The sequence below is a fragment of the Nyctibius grandis genome, chromosome 6 (assembly GCF_013368605.1).
Source record: "Nyctibius grandis isolate bNycGra1 chromosome 6, bNycGra1.pri, whole genome shotgun sequence".
NCBI classification, from domain to species: domain Eukaryota; kingdom Metazoa; phylum Chordata; class Aves; order Nyctibiiformes; family Nyctibiidae; genus Nyctibius; species Nyctibius grandis.
In genome coordinates this window covers 78,606,352-78,630,054 of record NC_090663.1, presented here as the reverse complement: position 1 = coordinate 78,630,054, position 23,703 = coordinate 78,606,352, and the positions used below count along the sequence as shown (strand labels likewise).

General features: G+C 35.6%; 1 protein-coding gene across 2 annotated transcripts in view; it reads left to right on the top strand.

The window, feature by feature from the left end:
* INTU (inturned planar cell polarity protein) overlaps positions 1–23,703 on the top strand; it is a 48,124-nt gene that overhangs the window by 22,089 nt on the left and 2,332 nt on the right. For both annotated transcript variants that reach the window (XM_068403515.1, XM_068403516.1), the window contains exons 4-15: positions 34–237; positions 4,676–4,794; positions 7,333–7,422; positions 8,000–8,077; positions 9,195–9,384; positions 15,211–15,264; positions 16,655–16,717; positions 17,787–18,008; positions 18,569–18,994; positions 19,517–19,614; positions 20,338–20,527; positions 23,081–23,235. In XM_068403515.1, the coding sequence (XP_068259616.1) occupies positions 34–237; positions 4,676–4,794; positions 7,333–7,422; positions 8,000–8,077; positions 9,195–9,384; positions 15,211–15,264; positions 16,655–16,717; positions 17,787–18,008; positions 18,569–18,994; positions 19,517–19,614; positions 20,338–20,527; positions 23,081–23,235 (1,889 nt within the window). The remainder of the gene's footprint in view (positions 1–33; positions 238–4,675; positions 4,795–7,332; positions 7,423–7,999; positions 8,078–9,194; positions 9,385–15,210; positions 15,265–16,654; positions 16,718–17,786; positions 18,009–18,568; positions 18,995–19,516; positions 19,615–20,337; positions 20,528–23,080; positions 23,236–23,703) is intronic.

The window sequence follows — 23,703 nt, the reverse complement described above, 5'->3', positions numbered from 1 at the left end:
CCTCATTTTCACAATAATTAATTATCTTAATAGGTTAAACTTACATTTGAAACATCAGTATTTGAGCCTGAAGGAACTTCTCAGCAAAGGTATAAACGGGCACAGTCAAGTATGAACAATCTGGTTCGGCTCTTGTGGGGAGATGATGGTACAGACCTTGAACAGGCTATACAAGATGTGCCTCATATTGTTATGTTCCTCACAATGAAACTGGACTCTGAAACATCTACGGATGAGGTATGTGGCTAACTAAATAAAACTGAAGATGAGCGGTAACAACTGACAACAGCAACTGTTATGCCTTTTGATGTAAAAATAAATAAATAAATAAATAAATAATCTTGCTAACCATTTTGAGTAGTCTGTAAAATGCCCATTTTGACAGAAATAAGGCCTGAAACTCCACAGAGAAAAAGTTAGCATCACTGCTGACAACCTCTAATTGGACTTGAAATCACATCAGCACTGCTGAATGTCTTTACATAAAGAGCAGGCTAGAGGTGTGAACAGACACAGCAGAGAGAAATTCAAAAGTCCGTTGTTGTCTCTCAGATGCTCACTGTGATGTTTTCAATCTGCCTCTCAAAGTTGAACTATGAAATGTGCCTAGTCAAAAAAATTTTCTGCAGCAGGAGCTGTCGGCAGTCCACATACATAATCTGTCTAGCCCCTCCTGTTTTGAAATGCTAATTGCCTTTTCTTAGAGGACCCATGTCTCATGTTTGCAATCAACTGTTGATTCTTGCTTGGGCAACATTTTTGAGCTACTGAAGTACTTTTCCTTTGTCTCGTAAAGCTTCCTTTCACATCTTTCCTTTTTGTGCTTCTCAGAAAAATTTTACCAGTGTATGTATAACCCATTGTAAGTTTGTGTAGATGTTGTTTGTGGTGTAGCCATAGCTACAAATACTCAGCATGCAGGGAAGGCACTGAACAGTGCGGAGGGCTGAGTTTGGCCTCTTGCCTGATCTGAAAATGACAAATGGACAAAGTGGACTTTGTAGGAACAGACATTTGGAAAAAGGCTGTTCTCCCTTTCTGTAAAGTCTCCTTAGATTTAGCATAGTGCCCCAGTGATCTATATTATCTATGATGTAGAGACATCAAATGAAGCACAAGTTTTGCCATTCCCCAGGGACTGGGATGGCGGGACAGTGATGGGGTGGGGAGCAGATGAAAGGCATTTTGCTTTCTCTCCCCTGGAATTAATCCTTAGATCCAGTCAGTGCTCCATCCCTTCTCTGAGATGTCTTTATTTTTTTGATACTGTTTTTCAGTGGATAGAAGTCTGTATTGCTCTATTGGTGATGTGTAATAGAGAAAAAGTGTTACAACTACATATAATGGAGGTTAATTTTATTTTCTAGAGAAGGGCTGGGGAGGAGAACCCTAGAAAATTACATGGTATCATAATACCATGTAAAAAATGTTGTGAAGTTTGCAGAGTCAACTGCTTGAAAGCTAGGAAATGACAGATTTATGGCTACTTGTGCAACTTGAATTCAGCCCTTTTGTACATACGCAGCAGGACGTTGTGTTTAAGTATTACATTTTCTCTGAAAGATGCCTGTCTTGTGCAGAGGACAAGAAGGACAGATGAGTGTGTATAATTAAGGCTTATTAGGCAACTATAAATCCAGTACTTCATAATTCTGGAGTACTTGACTTTGCAATATAAATCGTGCTTTTTTAACATAATATTTTTAAGGTGATGTATGCTTCACTGTGTATTACAGAAAGATACTAACACTGTAAGTGTTGCTTTGCAGTTCTTTCCAATCCTGTTTAAGAGACTGCATTTTTTAAATTAGTTTATACAAAGGGCTCTTTTTTTTTTTTTTAATTTTTATTTTTATTTTTATTTTTTCCCCAATAGCTTTGCAACTAGGCAAGGTCATTCTGTGCTCTTTTTCCCACCCAGAGACTGCTTCCATTAAAACATACCATAGTGCAGTATTTTTCCGCTTTGGTATTTCCTTATAACAAAAATGAAAAGAGCTCATTTAACTGTGAATTAAATAAACTTAAGATGCTTTATCAAAGTTCACTTACATATTACAAATAATTCTTTTTTTCTTCAATTCTAAGTTTGTAGTCCAAGACTGCTATGTTACGTGGCTAGAACAGCTATGGACAATTGCTGTAGACTTAAAGACCAGTGTTTTCTTGGTCACTTACATAAACTTTATGCAATATTAAAAAAAAGTTATTTCAGGGCCTCTGACTCCTCTGTTAGTAGGTGAAGAGATATGCAAATGCCTCATTGCAATTCCTGCACTTCAGAGTAAATAGAGTGCTGCTTTCTTGCCCCATTATTTCTTTATACTCTCCCAAGAAACAGGATTAACCCCGAATGTTGAGCAGAGGTAAAAGAGGGATTGTAATGCACTTGTTCTCCCTTCATACCATGAAAGAATTGTTTCCTAAGAAGTCTTGGCAGTTGTGCAACCCCGAATAGTCTCTAACGTTGAGAGATGCTTTGCTGGTGTAATCAAGCTCTTTATAACACTTCCTAACAAAAGAATATCGCCTTTTCCAAGGCATTTGTCTTTAATTTCATTTGGTGAACGGCAAGTGACATTTATCCTGCAGATGTACTGTTCCAGATTTAGTTTACAGTAGTACTTCAAATGAGCACTGCCATTACTATACACCTGTGCCATATTGCACAATAAAAATATAATGATCCTTTGCTAAGCTTCGTTACTGCTATCCAAAGGAGGCATGGCACGCGGATCATACCCACGTAAACAATGGCAACTAGAACTAATAACTAATTCTTCCACTTGTGAGCTTTTGGCACCCAAAAATAGAATTAATGAGCTCTAAGACTTGTAAGGCTTTATCTACTCAACTATAAAGGAAAGTAGAAAATAGTAGTAGAAAGTAGTATTAGAAATAATTCAGCATGTGCACATACATGTGACCTGTACTTCCTCTAGCATTTCTCTCTGTTTTTATAATTTCTGAATTATCTTTAAGAATTCATACTTGTCTTTTCATCTATTGTTTCTTTATTAATCTTACGTAAGATGCAACTTAAAGCATCTATTGTCAGTGCACTGTGTTTGAAGATTATAGGAGGTTTTTTAGCTGGTCGGCACCATTTTGACACAATTTCTTTTAGCCATTTCTTATGTTGTCAAGACTGCACTGATTTAATTTTTTTTAAATGTTATTTAGGCTCAGTTTGAGAAATTAGTAAAATAAAAATAAAAAAGGGAAGCTGTTTGATAAGCCATTAGTTTAGATACTCTGTCCGGGTTTGGGTTTTTTGGGTTGAGGGAGGGTTTACACTTTTTAAGAAATGAGCTACTTCTCATTTGTTAATTCCACTGTCACTGGCCTATGAACTTTCACCTTGCTTTGAAGACAGCTGATCCTGTACGGCGGTACGTGCTGAACCTTGCTCACTCATTAATATATCTATAAGGTGCAGCTACGACCTTTTGTTACAGTTGTCTTTTCTTTCCCTGGGAAAGTGTACAGATAATTCTCAAATGAATTTTGTATAAAGGCCCTGGTTCATAGTGAAGAGAAGAAAAGGCTCTTTCTAGCCCTTCGTAGTGCTGTAATTAGAAAATGGCAGTTTTTTTCCAGCTGAGGGATTGATTCAAGAAAGAAAAAATCCTTGTCACTAATGAGTATTTGAAAATAGAGCTAATTAAATTGGATAAGAATGAAGAGTTTGCCAGGTCCTTCTGTAATGAAACTTTACATTCTTTTAATCTCGATGAAGGAACATTTTCTAACGGGTATTGGCACTGGCTGGATGTGCTTAGTGACGTAATTAGGAAAGTTAATCACGTCTGTGTTTCTTTTCTTTGTATAGAAAGATAATTTAGTATGCTCTTTGCATTGGATATGCTTAGTATTACACACATTATTTCTGGCCTATCATGATTTGGCAGAAAGCAATAAATGTGGGGAATCATATGTTTGCTCATTACTATATTGTTATGGTTGCTGAAATAATAAATATAAATTTTTTAAAAATGCATACATAAATTTTATTTTAAAGAACTGGTCAGAAAAAGAAAAATAATTGTCACAAATGTTTATCTCTACTCATCTTCAGTTTCAAGATGACTTCTTTAAGAGTATGCTGACACAGATGGTCAGAGGTTTGGGGATAAAATTGTTAACGGTGTGTATGTTATTTGAGTATACACCTCAGTTATATTTTGTGCTATACATGTAGGTAGGGTTATATAGAGAGACTGGAGTTTTCATATTCTTATTGTTGGTTTTAAAGAACTGTATATTTGATGATGATTTAAATCACAATTTAAATATTGAAAGAACCATACAGATACTAGCTATGTCTTGGAATCAGATTTGTTAACAGTGTACTTTAAGCTGTGAAAGGCAGTGGCTGTACTGTTTGTCATTTTATGTTTCTCCATATAATAATGATACTAAATAAGTCCTACTTTTCTATAAAATAGAAAAGCTAAAACTGTCAGAAACATTCATGTGCATTTTAGAACTTCCCAGTATGCCCATGCAGACCACTGCTTGTTTTGATATCATGTGAAAGTATATGAGAAGAGCTTTCATGTTTAAAAAAAATTGATGCCAGGAAAAAAAATTATCTTGTTTTCCATGGGTTATTTTTTTTGTGATTTTGTTTTTGGTTTTGCTTTGCTTAACTAACAGCTAACTTTCTTCACAGCAAGAAATTCTGTATCAGTACCCCATATCAGAAGCATCCCAAAAACTGAAAAGTGTGAGAGGAATATTTCTCACACTGTCTGACATACTGGAAAGTGTTACTGGTACCCAGATTATCAGGTAAAAGTATTTGAAATGTAATGTATTACTACTTTTATTATTATATACATAAGTGTACAGAAAAACATACATGGGTCATGAATCAAGTTCTAGACAAAACAAGAGTGATACTACCTGTTAGACAGTAATGTTTTAACTAGAACACCATGCCTGAAGTTGGACTGCTCAGCCTGGATGTACACTGATTTGGGAGAATTTCTTTGTCATGGGTGGCAATGACTAGGATTTTTAGTTCAATGAAATTGTTTTTAGATCCCTTCTTAGATCTCGTAAAACATCCTTATCTAAACTGGGATTCTGTGACACTGTACTATGGCAGACTGGAAATTCTACAATGGCTTCAATCAAATTTAACAAAATTTTTAAAAATATAAAATATAATTCAGTCTAATTCATAAGTGCCTGCTACTGTTAAATTCATTTTATTTCACATTCAGCTTGCAACACCTGAAAGATTTTTGTATCCACAGACCAGGACTCTAGTAAGAAGTCCAATAAAAATGACTCCTGAGTTTTTGGAGTGGCGTAGGAGGTATGTCAAGAGATTATTGAATATTTAAAGGCAGATGATTTTCTGATGGAATAATTAGAAGTGAGATGGCAGGTACCACTTTTCAGTTACACACTTCTTCCCATTGAGATTCAATATATGAGTTTACATCTCTTGGGTGTCTCAGGCAAGATTCTCTTCTGCACATCAGTGTCTTGTGGGTGAGACACAAGACCTGGACTGGTATAAAAAAGCCAAATGTAAGTGGGATTTCAGGCCCAAGAATAGAGGGTGCAAGCAGTAGTGCAGTAATGAACAGCATGGGCCATAATAAGGAATTCCTCAAAAGGCAAAAAGCCTGTTTAATATATTTAAGTTGGGGTTTCCATTGATAAAATTTTCCTTAAAAGGAGTTCTTGAAGTGCTTTTGAATATTTTTGCTTACCAGAAAATTAATACTGGTTAATTTCCTTTCACTTACATTTGTTTCTTTTAATTTATTTTTTTTCTCAGACTTGTTACTATCCTGCTATTTTGAGTTAGAAGTTTTAACACTGTGCTTTAACCATGCTTACAACTTTCTAGTTAATTGGTTACTAAAAGTCACATTACTGATTTAGTGATCAGTAAGAATGTGGATTGACTCCTTTAGCAGCAGGTATCAAACACAGGCTTTTGATCTTTTGCATATACCAGTATTTTAATGAAATGCCACATTAATCAGCACTGAGATATGTTAACTTCTCTTAAATGCTTATGCATTATTAATGGCAATTCTCCCATATAGAAGTATTTTTGGACACGTGCAGATTTTCAAACACATCCAAAAGACAAATCAATCCATGATAATGTAGATTCACCTTTCCTGTTAAGGTTCTCAATTTCCCATTTTTGAGTTCTAAAAATATAAAAGCACTTCTGCTGGTCTCAGTGGACTGTCTCATCTCCTCAAAAAATATAATAGGTAATCCCCAGCTCTCCTATGAAGCTTTTTCTGTCAGAGAGTAAATTATGATTATTGTGTCTGCACATGTATTGTGTATCTTTTGTGATGGGCATGTTTATTTCTTTGTAGTTAACTGCATTATAAATATATAACTTGTTTTGTTTGGAAAGCACTTTTGGTTAAATGACGGATAAAAATTTTCTGGTGACCTGCAGATATTTCTTAACTAATGAAATGACACTATTGTTTTATTCAGTACCATCAATTTTACAGTAGGAATGAATCAGCGAAGCAAGGTAATCATGGAGCCATATCCTAAAAATTAAATTCTTGAATCTTTCAAGCTTAAACTAAAGTTACTCTTTTTTCACTTTGCAGCAGTGTTACCTTGTTATTTAAAATTTCTAACATGATAGTAAGAAAGGTGGGGGTTTGCTATAAATTTAGTGTTCAAGATATTTACAGACTTTGGTTTTAGCAGTAACCAGTACCTTTAATCTGATAATCTGGTGTGTAACGTATGCTTTACTGCTAATTAGAACATTGGGTCTAATTCTGTTTCATGTTCTAATCCACTTTATGGTTCAAATGAAAGTTGTCTGTGTCTTTCTGGGATTGCTGAGCTTCACAGAGCAATTTTCTATACAAGGAGATAGCATGAGAGTTCAAGTTTATGTTTATCACTCAGGTAATATGTTCAGATACCTCTTGGGCTTGTTTTCAAAACATGTGTGGAGTCTTTTTAAACGATTTTGTGAGTGACTGCTATGTTGAGAGCATTCGTTAGTACCTCCGGTTACCTCACTGTGATCGGAAATGGCATTCATTTTCTAAGCTGATGGTGTTAAAAGCTAGGCAGGTATATACCAGGAAGACCTTTAAAGAGCATCTGAATCATTACGAAGATGACTGTGGCTCAAAGAAATCAGAGAGTCTTTGAGTTCTGTAATAATTAATATAATTACCTAGCCCAGTTGAACGCATGTGATTGTATATGAGCATAAGACTTTGCATATAAAATACATATAAATCATGCTGGCTTATAATGGTCTTTTTTAACTTCATAGTGTTAACAGAATTACTTCTGGTTTAATTTTTCTAGTTCCTCCCTTTTCTTATGTGGAAAACTGGTTCAAGTTGTTTACTGGAAAGAATCTGACAAGTTGCTTGTAATTGGCCTTCCTGAAGAAAAGTGAGTGTCAAATTAAATGCTCTATATTCCTTTTAATTTTATTTTGTTTCCTATTATGTGTCCTCAAATTGTAGTCATCTTCTATCAAAAAAGCAAGAAAAGGAGGGCTTACAATGTACTCCTGTTACTATAACTAGTTTCTGTACCTGTGATTCCACTTTTTTTGTTTACTTTGTTCACATCTTTTATGTATCCATTGCTTCAGTTTCTTTTTCATTTCCTCTCAAGGGAGTAAGGGCTCGTTAGATCTCAGAAATACGTGTAGGCTAGAAAACAGTAATTTTCAGTGTCTGGTAAAGTCAAGTCCTGATTAGAGACTACTGAATAACAGCATTAGTATTACATATTTATGTGCTCTGTGAGGGCAACCTTTTTTTTGTCCTTTTTTTTTCCCCCAGTTTTACTACTGTCTGTGTCATCATGAGCAAGTCAATCAAAGGAAATCTCTCCAATTGTCTGATGAACAATTTTTTATTTGCAATATATGACTAAAAATACAGCTCTTCAGAAGATGCCTGTGCTTACTCATAGTAAAGATGTTATAAACCTAGGTGTACGTTTGAATTTTATTTTTTAGTGTGCCACTTCCTCAGCTGAGGAACATGATTGAAGATGTTGTCAGGACCTTGAAATTTATGTACAGTTCTTTAGACGGGTGAGTTCTTTCAAAAGTATTTTCTTTTCAGTCACTAATTTTTCATTGATGCTCACTGAAAAAGTCCGCTAGTAGCATTCGTATTAATGTTTACATGGAATTTTTTGCATGTTCCTTTACACTTGCATAAAACCCAGAATTCTGTTCTTCTTGCCTTTTTGTTTCAGTCTTAACACTAGAGAGACTCTTTTTAAACAGTCTTCGTTACTTCAGAAAGTTTTCTCCTTGATTAGGTTAAATCATTCACATAATCTAAGTCACTGTGGATGTCAGCCGCTCTCTGCAAATCTTATCCTTTGTGTTAAAGCACTGTCTGTAAAACGTACGTATGAATCGGTGTTATATTTTTAATAAACACTCCAGACTTCTCAACTTTATTTGGCAGAGTGACTGTCTTTCTCTGCATTTGGAAATCACCCAGAAAATTTTCAGTCTGACTGTAACCTAAATTAAATTGCCAAGGTAGGCAATTCATATGCTTGCATTCAATTCAGGGTTAAAGTGTGTATGCCATAGAGAAAAGCCTAATATTTGTATTCATTTTTCTGTGTTAAACAGCATAGAAGTTTCTAGAAAGAACAATCTCACATAATGTCAGGCTTTATCTTTTTATGTCACTTCATGACAAGGAGCAACTTTTACTTCCAATACCTGCAACTATTTAAATGCCTCAGAAAAAGCTTAGCTTTGAATGTGAAGTGTAAAGTACTCGATTTTGATAGAAGTTATAAGAGACCATTTGGAATAGTAGAATGCATTTTTGTATCTTCTGAAGAAAATAAGATGATCTGTAACACAGCAAAAATAGTTAAATAAATTACTAAAATAAAAAATAATCTTAATTTCTAGAAGGATGAAGCTGATCATGTCTCATATTAAGTTGCTCTAAGACATCTACTGTAATACTATACTGCTTTCAGCAAGGCAGTTTTTCTTTTGTTTGTAGGTACTGCCTACATATCAGCCTAGTGGGTTTTTTCATGTTTAAAATGAATGTTAAAAAAAAAATTCCAAATGTAGTATCATGCTGTAAAGAGACTTCTGTAACACAGAGGGTTATATAAACAAGCTACAAGTTTCTTGATGTTATTCTAACTTGGAGTTCATGTTTGTTCAGCGCTTTTTGCCAGGTGGAAAATGTTTCTCGCCTGGACCATTTTTTCAACCTGTTCTTCCAGCGTGCGCTTCAGCCTGCAAGACTGAAGTCAAATGCCAGCCCCAGCACTCAGCACTATGATACCTGCAGTGCCTTGTTCTTAGACAATCTCCCAGGCTTGCGCTGGCTGACGTTGCCTCAGGAAATCAAGGTAATGTCGTTTTCACGTTGCTCTAGAAAAACTTGTATATGAGAAGCCAGAAAATTGATGCAGGTATCTTCTACTGTTACTGTGTAATTTACTACGTGCTTTGCCCATCCCAGATCACCCATTTTCCTACAGGATCCTTTCTTTAAATTTGAAACTACACAATCATTCCCACAGGAAACAGATTGCTGTTATGAGTGTAATTTGGTGACTTTAGAGTTACCTAGGAAGAGAACATGATGACAAAGGAATTAAACTTTATTTAAAATATATCTATACACACACCCCCACCCCTCTCTAACAACTAGCATATGCAATAGGAAAAGCAGCCCCTGGTATGTAGCTTTAAGTTTGATTTTGGCCATTTAAGTATTTTTCCTGGTATAAAATATCACTCCAGAAGCCCATGCATAACTTGTAATTTGGGAGATTTATAAATGGCTGTTGCAGAATAAAAGGAAGTATCGGTACACCATTTGTTTGACACCATACTGGTACCATTTCTGCACCATTTCACTGTGTCCAGTTACCTCTCAATTAGAAACTGAGTTGTGCTTTAAGCAGTAGTAAGACAAAAGCTAGATCACAGAAAATAGCATTATAGCTTTCAGTCTAAAACCTCATTTTCATGACTTTAAGAAGCTAAAATAGGGATCATTATGATAATTATTAGTAAAGTAATATTTTTAAAATAACAATAATAGATTTTATACTTGTGTGATGCATAATCCCTGCCAAGTCTCCTCTGAAGTTGTTTTTCATATATATTATAGAATTGATGTTATTAGACCAAAATGCATAGAGGTAATATTTCTCCAATTTGAAACAATTGTAACAATTTTTGTACATATGAAAACAATCCTAAGGAGATTTCAGCAGTGGAGATGTAAGACCAATACATATTTTATTTATTCAGAAATTTATGGTATTATTTGGAATTACATATTCATTTGAATTACACAAAATGAAAACTGAATTCAGTTTGAACTGTGCAAAATGAAGTCTGCAGCAGGGGTTGCAACTAGAAAAACTTTGTCTTACTGGGTGGCAGATTCCGTAACAGGATTCCAGCATAGTTTGGCTCTACATAGATAAGCAAGTCCTACCCATGTTGTACGGTAGTTGGCAGACAAGCTTATTATAATACATTTTATCAATGTAGTTAGTTCTGCAAAGTGAACAAGTTACAATCCTCAGAGAATGTAGAGAAAAACTTTTACGAAATTACATTTAGGACAAAAGCTGATAATTGTGTCTTATGTACAGAAAGTTCCTCTAAAATGTTTTTTCTCAAATATGATTTCTTTTTTTCTGTTGTGTATCCAGATCATCTTTCACTCTTTTTTTTTTTCAGGCCCCTGTGGCTACTTCTTGTTAATTATGGTGTCAAATGTATTCTTTGATAACACAACTGTGTATACGTTTGTTTAGAAATAAACCAGAAACTTCCCTTACTCCTTCAAAGAGCTTCTAGTTTCCAATTTTTTTCTCTGTTTTCATGTTAGTTTCTTTAAAGTGATGTAGCATCACTGCCTGATGCTTATGTGTTGCATATAAAGCATTGCTAGAACATGTTTTGATCTGATAGTAGGTTCAGGTGGAGATGACTGGGTCTTGCTAGGTGCAGTTTGCTGCTTTATTTTCAATTACACTGGAAGTACAGAAATCAGTGTGTACTTTCAAGACATGGTGATCATGAAATGATTGCTTTTAAGTTTCTCATCAGAAAGATCTTCTAGGACTTCCGTGTGGCACAGACTAGATGAAAGCTCTCCTCTCTCACCCCTCCTCCTGCTTTCTCTGGTTTCTTAAATGAAAAGCTCTGTTCTTGGAAGACAGTACAGTCCACTTGGATAAATAAAGCATCCACAAGAAATTACTTTGTAGAGCACTAAAGCAAAAATTTGAGCGGGCTGAAGATGAGTACCCTGTCTCTCTCATGGCTTTTTTTGTGTCTTCCAGTTTCTGTAATCTCATCAATATTAATAGTTGTTATTTCCTTGTAGGTTTTATTAATGTTTCTTATTTTAATCCTATAGAGGTTTTTTTCCTAATTAGGTTTTTAGCCTTGTAGCAAAATAAGGCTAAAAATGAGGCTTAATGAGGCTTCTTTATTGAATTTGTGGCAACTGGGGGTAGCATCCATCTCACCTTCTTTTAGAGCTATGATATCTATGACTACAGTTGAGGTGCTAATCTTGAACTTTTGCTATTATTTAATGGGAAAGATCTGGCACTTTAATAGTAATTCAACTGCACAACTTCAGCTGTTTACTTTAGTGTTAGATGAATCATGCCTTAGGACTCCTTTGGCTTCATCTGCATTAACTATGAAGAGAACCTGAAGTGAAAGGACTGTCTCCAATAGAGAGTATCTACACTGTAGGTATGTAATGAAATGCAGTCTCATTCAAGGAACTAAACATAGGACTAAGTAGCTAATTACTGTTTAAATCTGCTGGCCTTTAATGAGACAGACATATTTTAAAATTGGACCACCTCTTCTATTTAGAGCACTCATTTGACATACAAAAACGCTAATATGATTCCAGTTGAGAAGGTAATTTTCCATACAGCACATATACTTAAATTGCAGTTTGGTAATATTTTATATATTGTCCTTCATTCAAGAAGTGTTCGATATCAGGCATTGTAGTAAGGTACAGTAGACCCTTTAGATTATCAGTCATTTCACTTCAAGACCTAAAGTGGATGAAAGAAAGACTGACTGCATTTTCGTTTTTCACCCTCTTGAACATTAGTGAATCTAGGAGTCATTTTTGCCTTTGTGATTTTTAGCAGGAAGTTATTTTCTTTACCATGTGGAAGTTATTTTCCTTACCATGTGGAGAGTTGTTTGCGTATCATATCTGAGTCAATACGTGGATGGCAGTTCTTACAAAATTGCACAGGAAAAAAAAATCATTAAGACGGAATGATATTTAGAGTATGTTAGTCTTGTCATGGTAGAGTTTGTTTTTTAATGATTATTTGCCGTGATTTAATGCAAATGAAACAGCTGGGAAATTTTAAACTGAGTTTTCTTTCATGGATAGACCCAAAATATTTGTAAGCTTGTAGATAACATAGTTAAGGCTAGTTCTAATTATTAGACAAAGAATCTAATCTGAGCTGACCATAATTTCCATTATCCAAACTTGTTCATTTCTTTCGTTGTTGCTGATGAAAATACTGTAATCACTGAAAGTAAAGAGGCTGTACAACGCAAAATTGAGTGTTTCTCAGAAGGGCTATGCAAAAGCACTGAGTTTGGATGTTCAAAACGACCTTACTTCTGCAGTGGCATGTTCTTTAATTTATAGGGCGTTTATTTGAGGATAATATTAAATAGGACTTTCCTGGTTTTCTGATTTTTACATTTAATAAGACCTCATGTACAATTTTCATACACGTGTGTTTGGAGGGTAAGGGATGAAGTGATAAGTCTTTCAACTTCACTACTGACATAATTTGCAGAATTATTTCAGGTTTCCTACTCTTCAGTAATAGAAGTTGCCATGGACATTGCAAGCTATGCATCAGCCGGTGCTATTTGTTACCAGATTTCTGTTTGCTGGTGTGGCCTTCTCTCTCTTTTCTCCGTAATATGAATTGTCTTCTCCTTTATCTTTAGTAGAAGACTGGTAATGACTTAGTTCTTTCCACCTTGCCCCCTAGTATGTGCCTAGATACATTTTTGCTAAATGTGCTTGAGGCCACTGTGTTTGCGATGTTTTTAGTCCGACTTCTGCTTTTATAATATGTATGTTTTGAGCCAGCAGTGTGCCCAGGTGGCCAAGAAGGCCAATGGCATCCTGGCCTCTGTGAGGAATAGTGTAGCCAGCCGGTCTAGGGAAGTGATTGTCCCTCTGTACTCGGCACTGGTGAGGCCGCATCTTGAATACTGTGTCCAGTTCTGGGCCCCGCACTTCAAGAAAGATGTTGAGGTGTTGGAGCGAGTCCAGAGGAGGACGACCAAGCTGGTGAAGGGTCTGGAGGGTCTGACCTACGAGGAGCAGCTTGAGGGTGCTGGGGTTGTTTAGCCTGGAGAAGAGGAGGCTCAGAGGTGACCTTATTGCAGTCGACAACTACCTGAAGGGACGTTGTAGTGAAGTGGGAGTTGGCCTCTTCTCTTGGGCAACTAGCAACAGGACTAGAGGACATAGCCTCAGGCTTCGCCAGGGGAGGCTCAGGTTGGACGTTAGGAAGAATTTATTTTCAGAAAGGGTTATTAGACATTGGAATGGGCTGCCAAGGGAGGTGGTGGAGTCACCATCTCTGGATGTGTTTAAGAAAAGACTGGACATGGCACTTAGTGCCATGGTCTAGTTGACATGGTGGTGTCAGGGCAATGGTTGGACTCGATGATCCCAGAGGTCTCTTCCAACCTGGTTGATTCTGTGATTCTATGTATGAACACTCTGTTATATCTGTTTTAACTACAGAAGTACATACTTATGGAGTTTCTTAGAAAAGTTTCTTTCACATCATAACCCCAGAGCTAAACCTACTATACAGGTGAAAAATGTAGAGGTGCACACACAGTCCTGTAACATGCCCATCCACTTACTTGCAAAATCATGCTCCATAACTGAAGGGAATAAAACTATGCAACACATAGAATATGGTCAGTCAGCAACCTAATATATATTTGAAATGCAACTTAGTGCACCTCTAACTGTTGTTGCACAATTTTTTCCTATCCAGGAAATGACACTTTTTTTCCTTGTACTATTTGGTGATCCATTTTTTTAATCCTCTATGCTTTTTTCTTTTATTTTCTCTCAAGTTTCTGTAGAGAGACTTTATTACACTTTGGTCTCTAGTTTAGCTTGCAGGTTGCTTCTTTCTTGTAAAATTGTAGGGTTTAAAGGTATTTAGAAAACAAAGTAGTTCATATCTATGATACGGACATCAGTTTCCAGCATTGTCTTAGATCATTCACACTTTCCAGAAAAATTTTGTTGTTGCAGAAGATGAACTTTCCAGTTAAGTTTTGGTGAAGATCTTTATGTTCTCTAAGGAATATATAAAACTCAAAATGTCAGTTCTTTGTTGGGCAGAAAGCCATTTAAATTTTAACTGGGGAAAAGCTGAGAGACTGGTTAGTTGTTGACTGCCAACAGCCTTGCTGACATTTCTGTGTTTGAAAAACTGGCTCTATTTCAATTAGAGGCAGCCTGTTAATACGGTCCAAGAAGTTTGTAGTGATGGGGTTTAGGTTCTTTTCATTAAGCAGCACATTTGTGTCATGAACTTCAGTGCCTAGTACCATGTTCTTTAATGGAAAGTATTTTTAGTAAAACTTGTATTAACCAACAGAGAAATAAGCAAGCTTAAAGCGGTTTCAGTAGAACAAAGATAATGTGTGAGAAAGTTTTGGCAATGTCCATAGAGAGAAAAGCTAAATCCATTGTGAAAAAGATTTTTCTAATAACTCAGTTGGATACAATAGCTTGCCAGATTTCAGAGCTGTCTCTAGCCTTCAAGGGGTAGTCTCTAGACCTCATGTTTTAAAGCACGCTGAAACTAAGAGTGACATCTCCTTTATATTGAACAGTGGGTTCAGGAGGCACACAAGAGAGAAATTTTACAGTTTCAAAAAAGAGGGAAATCCACAGCAATTAAGAAGGATTTTTCTTTAATCTGATGAATTGAGGTGTGCCTAATATTGGATGCTACTACTGAAAAGTGTGCAAATTTTTGACCACTCACTTTGTACTTGCGAAGCCTAATCTTCTGAGACTGGCAAGATAGAGCGAACTATGCTATTATTGTAAGTTAATGTGTTGGCAATCTCTATTAAAATGTACTGTTTAAATATTTCAGATGGAAATTGACACAGCACTGAGTGATCTGGAAGCAGCTGACTTTGCAGAGCTGGTAAACAATTTATTTTTGTTGTTTGCATTGCAGAGTATCTCTTTGCCTTGGTGTCATATTCGATAGTTTAAAAAGCACTAATTCCAAACTCATCCACTTTTTTAAAATCAAGTGGGAGCCAAAGCAAAAGTCTATGGTATTACTGTTGTTTTAAGATAACTCAATTTTACCCATTCTGTTTATCCTGAACTTCTCTCCATGGTTAACATTATAACCACATAATAGGCCTATAGCTTTAGTCACTGCAAACCCATCATTTACTGTAATTCACGTCCATGGGATGTCTACAAGGACACTCTAATTTCAACATAGCTGCTGCTTGTTATGTTTCTTTTTTCATACAAATAACTGTCTGCATCCCAAGCAATTGTGAATAAACTGGAAAACTTCTATGGAGCACTGAGAACTTAATTTTCCAGTTTACAGAAAGCCATTACAAGTTATACGTAATACTGTTAAAGGAGAAGATAGTAATTTAATTAAGTATCACTTGCTGTGCATGCACTTTACTGCTCTGTATAGGACAGTGAGGTGTAAACATACAGACTGAAATTTCAGTTTTACTTTCTAATGAAAGAGCTTTCTTAAACTCATGTTCCAGAACAGTTATTTTAAAATTATATTCTTTATAGATATATTATAGTTAAGCATAAAGATAACTTGTTTTATCACATATTTAGCATAACGATTTGGGATATATTCTTCATTACAAAAGATACTTAACGATTCTTAAAACCTAAAATACAAAGTAGGCAGACATATAGTCCATCTTGGAAAAGAATAAAAAAAAAAATCACTGTACTAAACAACCTGGATAATTATTCACAGAAAGCAATGTTCGTAAGTTATAGTTTATGGCACAGAAATTGATTGCACCCACTTAATTTAAAATACACTATATCCAACTAAAGATAGTGTTACTAATCTGAGAGTACTGGGCATCTAAATTGCAAGATCAATGAATGGGTATAGTTTGGGTAAAATGTCAAATACTGGAAAAAATGCTTTGACTTGCAAGTTTTACTCTAGGAGGGCCTCTGGTGTCAATAGTTATGCTTCAGCTACTTTGCTGTTACAAACTCTGAGAATTAGCATATCCTAACAAAAATAGTTTATGGACAGATGAGAACTAAATAGGAGATCTGTTATTTTGAGCTGAAAATTGTTAGAGAAAATTGTAATGACATGACAATCAATAATGGAAGCTAAAAACTTGGTATTTCACTTAACTGTTCAGTATTAACTGCCATGCTGATAATAAGAAGTGGTCAAAAATGAAAGTAGTAAATACGATATTGTTTACAATTGACTAGAATTAGTTGACTTGCATTTGGTAAATAAAATAAAAATTCTGAATCAAAAATTATACCATGCTTTTTTTTTTTCACAGTCTGAAGATTATTATGACATGAGAAGATTATATGTGATTATGGGCTCTTGTCTCTTCTACAAGGTAGTATTAGTGACTAAGGCCTAAAGATGAGGAAAATACATCTGGAAATCTAACCTAGTCATGGAGTAGCTCTTTTCAGAACCTCACAAATATGAAAAAATGTATGATTGCTTTAAACGTGTGTTTCTAGTAACACGACCTAAAACTCAAACACCGTAACAGAAAAAATCGATGTCAGGAAGTGATATGTACGATATGATCAGCCAGCACTAAATAATTGTTTGAAACTCTCTCATGGGAATTGTGCTACATATGATCCAAGGATTGAAGAGACACAGTAATAAAAGTAATGAGAGTCAGTTCAAGTGAGACTGTATGATATTCTAATAGGAATTTTTTTGTTCATTGCCGTTTTTTAATAAAGAGTACAGGCCATCTATTTTTAATCTGTCTTTAAATCAAAGGCTTGAGAAATTGGATTGACAGCTTTTTCACTTTGGCCTCATTTGTAAATTTATTTGTTGTCTACATTTATTAAATGTAGACAGTGTATTCAACAGTATAAAGAAAGAGGAAGATAACAGCCTTTGCTTTAAGGAAACTTAACGTTTTAAGGATTTTATCTTGCAATTGTTCTTTATGCTAGTAGTGTTATGAGACTAAACTGTAAGCACAAATGGAACTGCACAGTATCTACCATGATAGTGCTTTAACTGTAATGCCCTTAGTGCTAGAAACACTGTAGTACTATGTGTCTTCTTTTGAAATTTTATTAATGCCAGTGAAAGCTCAGTATTTTTGGCAGGCAGGAGATGAGAATTAAAGCACCGTCACTCTGTAGCTGTTTTGCAAGCTGTTAAAGCCATGCATTTCCCAGCTCGCCTTTGATAACTTGCATATATGCTGATATTTTATTTGTTTATATTTCAGTATTTTGATTCTCCAGATGTGGTGCAAAAGCTCAGTGTTATCTGTTGTACAACAGTATACCAAAAAGTCTCTGGCCAGAAAGCTTACAATCTCAATGCATGTGGAGCATGGATATCTCTATATGAAAAGTACTCTTAAGTGATAAGTGGTGGTGTTGTATTTCTTACTGAATACACTTCCTTTTCTGTGTTTAATTAAGGGTTACTTGATTGGTAATCACTTGCCAAAGGAAGATCTTATTGATATAGGTTTATATTGTCGGCACTATTGTCTGTTACCCTTGGCAGCAGAACAGAAGATTGGTCAGTTAGTGATATGGCGGGAAGTATTTCCACACCATCATATCCAGCCATGTGAAGTGTCAAGTTTTACAGGATACAACGAACCTGAAGCAAGATACTTTTTACTGATAGTTGGCTTGGTAAGTTAACAGTTGCAGTATGCCCGTTCTCTGATGCTCGGTTTTGCTGTTGTGTGTTGACTATTGTTCGGTAAGATCAACACTTTCCATGTATTTTATTTAGTAATTTTACAAAATATTTCTATTACAGCTGTTTCATGGGATAGAATTTCTCAGTGTAGCATTTTTTATACATTTGTAAAGCTTGCAAGTTTAAGTATAAATCCTTATTATTTTTATGCCTTTTCACTTCAGTTGAAAATGTTTCTACTTTCATGATCTTGTATTTTCAGACAATTCATTTCAGAAATGTCTTTGTTTTTTTTTGTTCAATGTGGACTTTTTTTAAACAAACAATGAGTTTGTAAATGATAGCTTTTATGTTTGCATGATTAGCTTACATAACATGATAACAGAAAGATCTCCTTGGACATGATTTGATTAGAAAAAAATAACTCCTCTGGAGATGAGGAAGGGGTGTTCAATATAGTGCTGTATTTTGCCCGAGTACCAGATGAGACATGAATATAATACAGCACATACTGTATATTAACCCAAAGGCTAATGTTTTTTTTTTACAGAGACACTTTATGCTGTGTGTCCTGCTAGAGGCAGGAGGCTGTGCATCAAAAGCTATTGGGAATCCAGGACCAGACTGTATCTATGTAGATCAGGTCAAAGCCACTATACTTCAACTGGAAGGAATAGATGCCAGCATAGAGGAAAGGCTAGATTCTCCTTCCGTTCCACCTTTATCTTGTGCTGACTGGTTCCTTCCTGCAACACGTGACAAACTGGAGAGCCTGACCACCTCCTCACCCATCCTAAGCAAGCTACAAAATACTTCCAAATCGGTAACCACTCCAGCAAGCAAAAGGACCCTGTTTGGCGACTCTTCCCTAATGACACGTAAGCCGAGCCCTACGAGAAACAGTGGAGGACCTGACCACGGTAATGAAGGTCCTGTGGAAGATGAAAGCAGTAATCCACAATCTGTAGTGGATCAGGTCTGAGAACAAAGACAACGAGAATTGATAAGGTTCTGGTGGGCTTGGGGGAGGTGGCATTCCTGTAAAAACTCACTCAAATACCTTTGTTTTAAAAAAAAACATACTATAAAAGAATAAGAGCCCCTGAATTCAGTAGCAAACACTTCTGTTGCTTTGGGAAGCTTTGGGTCAGCCTCAGAGCTATCACATTTTTTTATTTTATCATTGCTTGTAAATATTTGTTTTTTTCACATGACAAAAGTGGACACAGCTGTGTTGGAATCAGCAGAAATAATTGGAGAATATCCCCAAAATGATAATGGCGTAAACATAAGTTATCAGAACAAATCGCTGTACAGTTGTACAACTGCTTCGAACCCATTTTAGTCTAAAATAGGCTATAAAATACATTTATATAAGTTGATGCAACTGTTTGAGCCTCTTAAAAAAACGCTACATTATTTCTTCTAAGTAGATGATTTGTTGGTTTGATTCTGTTCTTTCATTAGCTGTTAGTTCATCTATCTGTTTGTTTTTCAGGCCACTAGAAAAAAACATACCCTACCAAATCCATTTCATTTAGGAAACGTCAAAAAGAACCTTTCACAGAAAGATACAGATCTCTTTAATGCTATCAAGTAAGAAATTATTTTTTATTAAGTATTTAGTTTTTAAGGCCATACTTGGATCGTTTTTTTGAATATGCACAGATCACAGAAGTTCCTGCATAATTTTATTCTAACCAAAACTTTGCTATGCAAAGATTCACAAAAGTGAAGCTCTTAAATCAGAGCTTAGTTAGAAAAGACTATTGTTTCACAAGAATATGTCACTAGAATGTATGCACATGTCCCACATATATGTGACCTCGGAATTTCAAATCAAAGAGTTTTTGGACCATACATACACCTTGTGCTTCCCTGGTATCTCTAGGTGGGTGTACAAAGGACAGAGAAGCCATGATCTTCCCAGTTCCCACTTGCTGCTTGTGACAGCCCAGTCTGCTCTGGTGTGTTGTTTGAGCTGCAAAGAAAGCTTTCCTTCCCCCCTCCAAAGCTTTTATTTCTCCTTTTCTTCTTTTTTTTTGGTGTGAATTTTTGAGAACACAGGTGCAATGCCTAACTAGTACCATAGTTTTGGGGTTTTGTTTGGTTTTTTTTAAATTGATTATTAACAGTCAAAATTAGCAGGATTTCCTTGGTGTAGAAATAGGCACCTTTTGAATGTCTGTATCTATTTTTGTACTCTATCGTAGTTACCAGAAAAACCATTCTGTCTTAAGAAACAAAAGTATGTGTTGTTTAACTGAAATTTCTTTCAAAATTATTTTAATATTAAATGAATTCTCCTATTTTTTTAAGGCTGACATCTGGTCCTGAGAATACCCTCTTCCACTACCTATCTTTGGAAACGATGCAAGGAATCTTTATTACTCCAACTCACAAAGAAGTAGCACGGCTCGGTGGCTCCATCCACCCTCAGTTAATTGAGAATTTCTATCGTTGCTGTCTTTCAATTCGTTCAGTTTTTCAGCAGTCCATGAGGAATGAAGTACGGAAGCTTTGCTTTCTGTTTTTCTATTTACATTCTCAATTCAATATTTCAAGATTGTTTACACTTCACCATTTAAATAGTTCACTGGCAGGTGTATTTGCACATGTGTGGTTGTGTAAATACAAAAAGCAAGCAGAGAGAATACACAAATACTTCTTATCAAATTGCCTTTGGTTACAACTGTTAAATAGACACTTTATAGTTCAAACAAAAAAAAAAAACTGAATAAAGAAACCATTTAACCATTAGATGTAGCTCATAAAAAGTGGAAAAACTCACACTTTAAAGTCAAAACTTCTGTCTTGGCCACAGCTACCTCAGCACATGCTTTTCTGTCTTCTCCAGACGTGAGTACGGTGGGCAGCAGCTGGGTTTATTCTGCTCTGAAAATCAGAAAAAAAAAGATGAACGTGTGCTGCAGAACAGTTTCTCTTTTAGAGAAATTTGGGGTAGTTTTTGCATGTTGGCTCCAAGAGTTAATGCTGAAATTGGCAGGTTGCGTTATGGCATGAGGAAAATGTAAAAGAATGAAGTTTTCCTTGTTCATAGTGCACGACAAAAAAGTCAAATACAGCAATGTACTATTATACTGCTTATTCTTTGACATCAGCTAAATATTCTTATAGTTTTGGATTCAGATTATTGCACCAATAATACAAAATTATTGTAAACTGATTAATAATTTTGCCTCACTTTTTCAGAACTAAAAATTCACAAATTAACTTCTAAATGTGTACAAGAATTTTGAATAAATTTTAAATTGTGCAAAAATAAGCTCTGTAGTCTTAAACCCTAAAATATATGTCACTGTATGTAATAAGCAGCCTTGGCCTCATTTTCTTCATCATCATCTTAGTATTTTCTTACTCTTAAATAAAATCAGAAGGAAAGAAGTTTTAATGCATATGAAAGTACAGACCCTCATAGTTCTATCAAATATCCCCTCTTAATACATAATTTTTCTTGAGTATTTTCAGTATGAATAGCATAGTGTAAGATGTGTTAAAATAGAAACAAATGTCAGCTTGGAAATTGCACGATAACGACCCCTTTTTTTGGTGGGGAAGATCATTAGACTGAGTACTAACATATTCCTTAAGTCTTTTTCAGTAGCAGTATTAGCAAGAACAGGGTTTGAAACAGTTTTACGTACTAAGGAAAGATACAGGAAGGGTTAAGTCGTCTATTGTGAAATTTCTTTCACTCTGTGAACTAGTAGTAATTTAGAATATGCTTTATGAATTTAATCCAAAGCATGTTTAGGGAAATTTAAAAGACATTTTCTCAGGCAAATGTTAGCCATTTTGTTTCTTAAACACTGAAGTGCATTTCACTTTTTCTTCTGCCATTTTTGGGAAATTAAAATAGTTGTGATGTTTTGACCCTCTTTTCTCTTCTAGATCTTCAGCCCCCACATCTTCAATACTGTAGGCAGATTGAAAGATGTGGTTTCTGCTTCTGCATATGGCAGACAGAAGTTCCTTGAGATTTTTTTTTTTCAAGAAAACCTTTTCTTTCACCTTTGAAGCAACTGATTGGAACAGAAGTTTCATTGGCAGATCCAGAGAAGCCCTGGGTTAGCAGCTCTCTCAAGACAGATTTGTTTCAAAGGGATTTCCACTTCTGTTTCCATAATCTCATCTCACTTCTCATGCTTCAAAAAGAAAAAAACAAGATTTAAAGCATGTTTTTTTCGTTATTGCATAGACATTACAAGAGAGTAATAAACTTCCTTTGAGTTCCTTTTCCCAAAGAGTTGACTAATGACAAACCCTTTAAAAATTCCTCCTCTATTTATTTCCATGTCCATTCTGGTCTTTTTCCCCTTGCATTTCTGGTGAAAGATACCATGGTTTTATTGGACTCACAGGACTGTTGAGCACCAAGACAGACCAAAGAGTGAAAAGTAATTTTTGTGCAAGCAGTTTGATCCTCACCAAACAGGTACCAGGAGTTCAGTTAGAAACAGCAGGAACTTTTGCACGGTTTATTCAAAAGCTCTGTACAAAACATAGCCGTAAAAACTCAACAAAACACAAAAATGTCTTTATTTTCTATACATCTTATGCACTCCTACTGAGTGAGAGCACGAGAACGCTCTGAGCAAAGTGCTTCAGCTGTTTATTTACAAAAAGAAATTCCTGCCTGGCAAAGTTCATTCCATAGATTTTACTATCACAGTTCTTAATTAGGGAGGCACGCAGAGAAAGAAAGATGAGAGCTTTAGCTGTTGTAACACACTTTTTAAAAGAAGCCTTATTATCTCAGATGTCTTATAGAAGTATTGTTCAGCTAGAAGGAAAAAAAAAATCAAGAAAGGGAGCACATGTCTACCTCCAAGTTGTATAAATGGAAAAGCTTGTTGATGCCAAAGTAACAAAACTGTTGAGAAAAGAATCATGTAAGCAAGTTAGTTATATCTTCTAAGTGTGGCATTTTGACAGCAGTATCACTCGTCAGAGATTCCTGAAGAAATCACATAGTTATATTTGCTAGTGTTTATGTAAAAATATTTCATTCTATACTAACATTTCACCAATTATTTTACAGAAAAAGAAAAAAGCAGGCAGTGGGATTTCAGAATTTAGTAACGCAGATGAGGACCTAGATCTGGTACAAGAACATGGAGTTTTGTTTGAGTGCTCTCCTGATAACTGGACTGATCAGAAGAAACCACCACCAACAATGAGTTACTGGGTTGTGGGGTGAGTTTAAAGACAAATTAATGTATTTCTCCCAAAGCTTTCCATTTTGAATATGCCACTGTATTCTTTAAGAATAAATTTAACTATAGCACATCACAGAAATACTTGAGCTGTTTGACTGAGGTAGCTTCCATTTGGGATCTGGGAAGTTGCATTGGTGTGATGTTCCACCTGCTGTAATACGTAAGAGTGTTAACTCAGGTGAGCACCGTGCCAGCACGTTAACACCACAGAGCTGCACTGTGCTGTGCAGACATGCCAAAGTACTGCTCTTAATACCCTGCGCTTTCCTTGTGCCCCTCACACTCCCCCTGACCTCCCCATTCCCTGCTTTGCAAGTAAATCCCACCTGTCTTGCCTGCATGCGTAATGCTGATTCAGTGATACAAGGAAGTAAGGTGAGCAATTGTAGTTGTTAGTTGTTTTGGCTTTTTTTTTTCATTGGAAGATCAAATCAACCTACCAGTC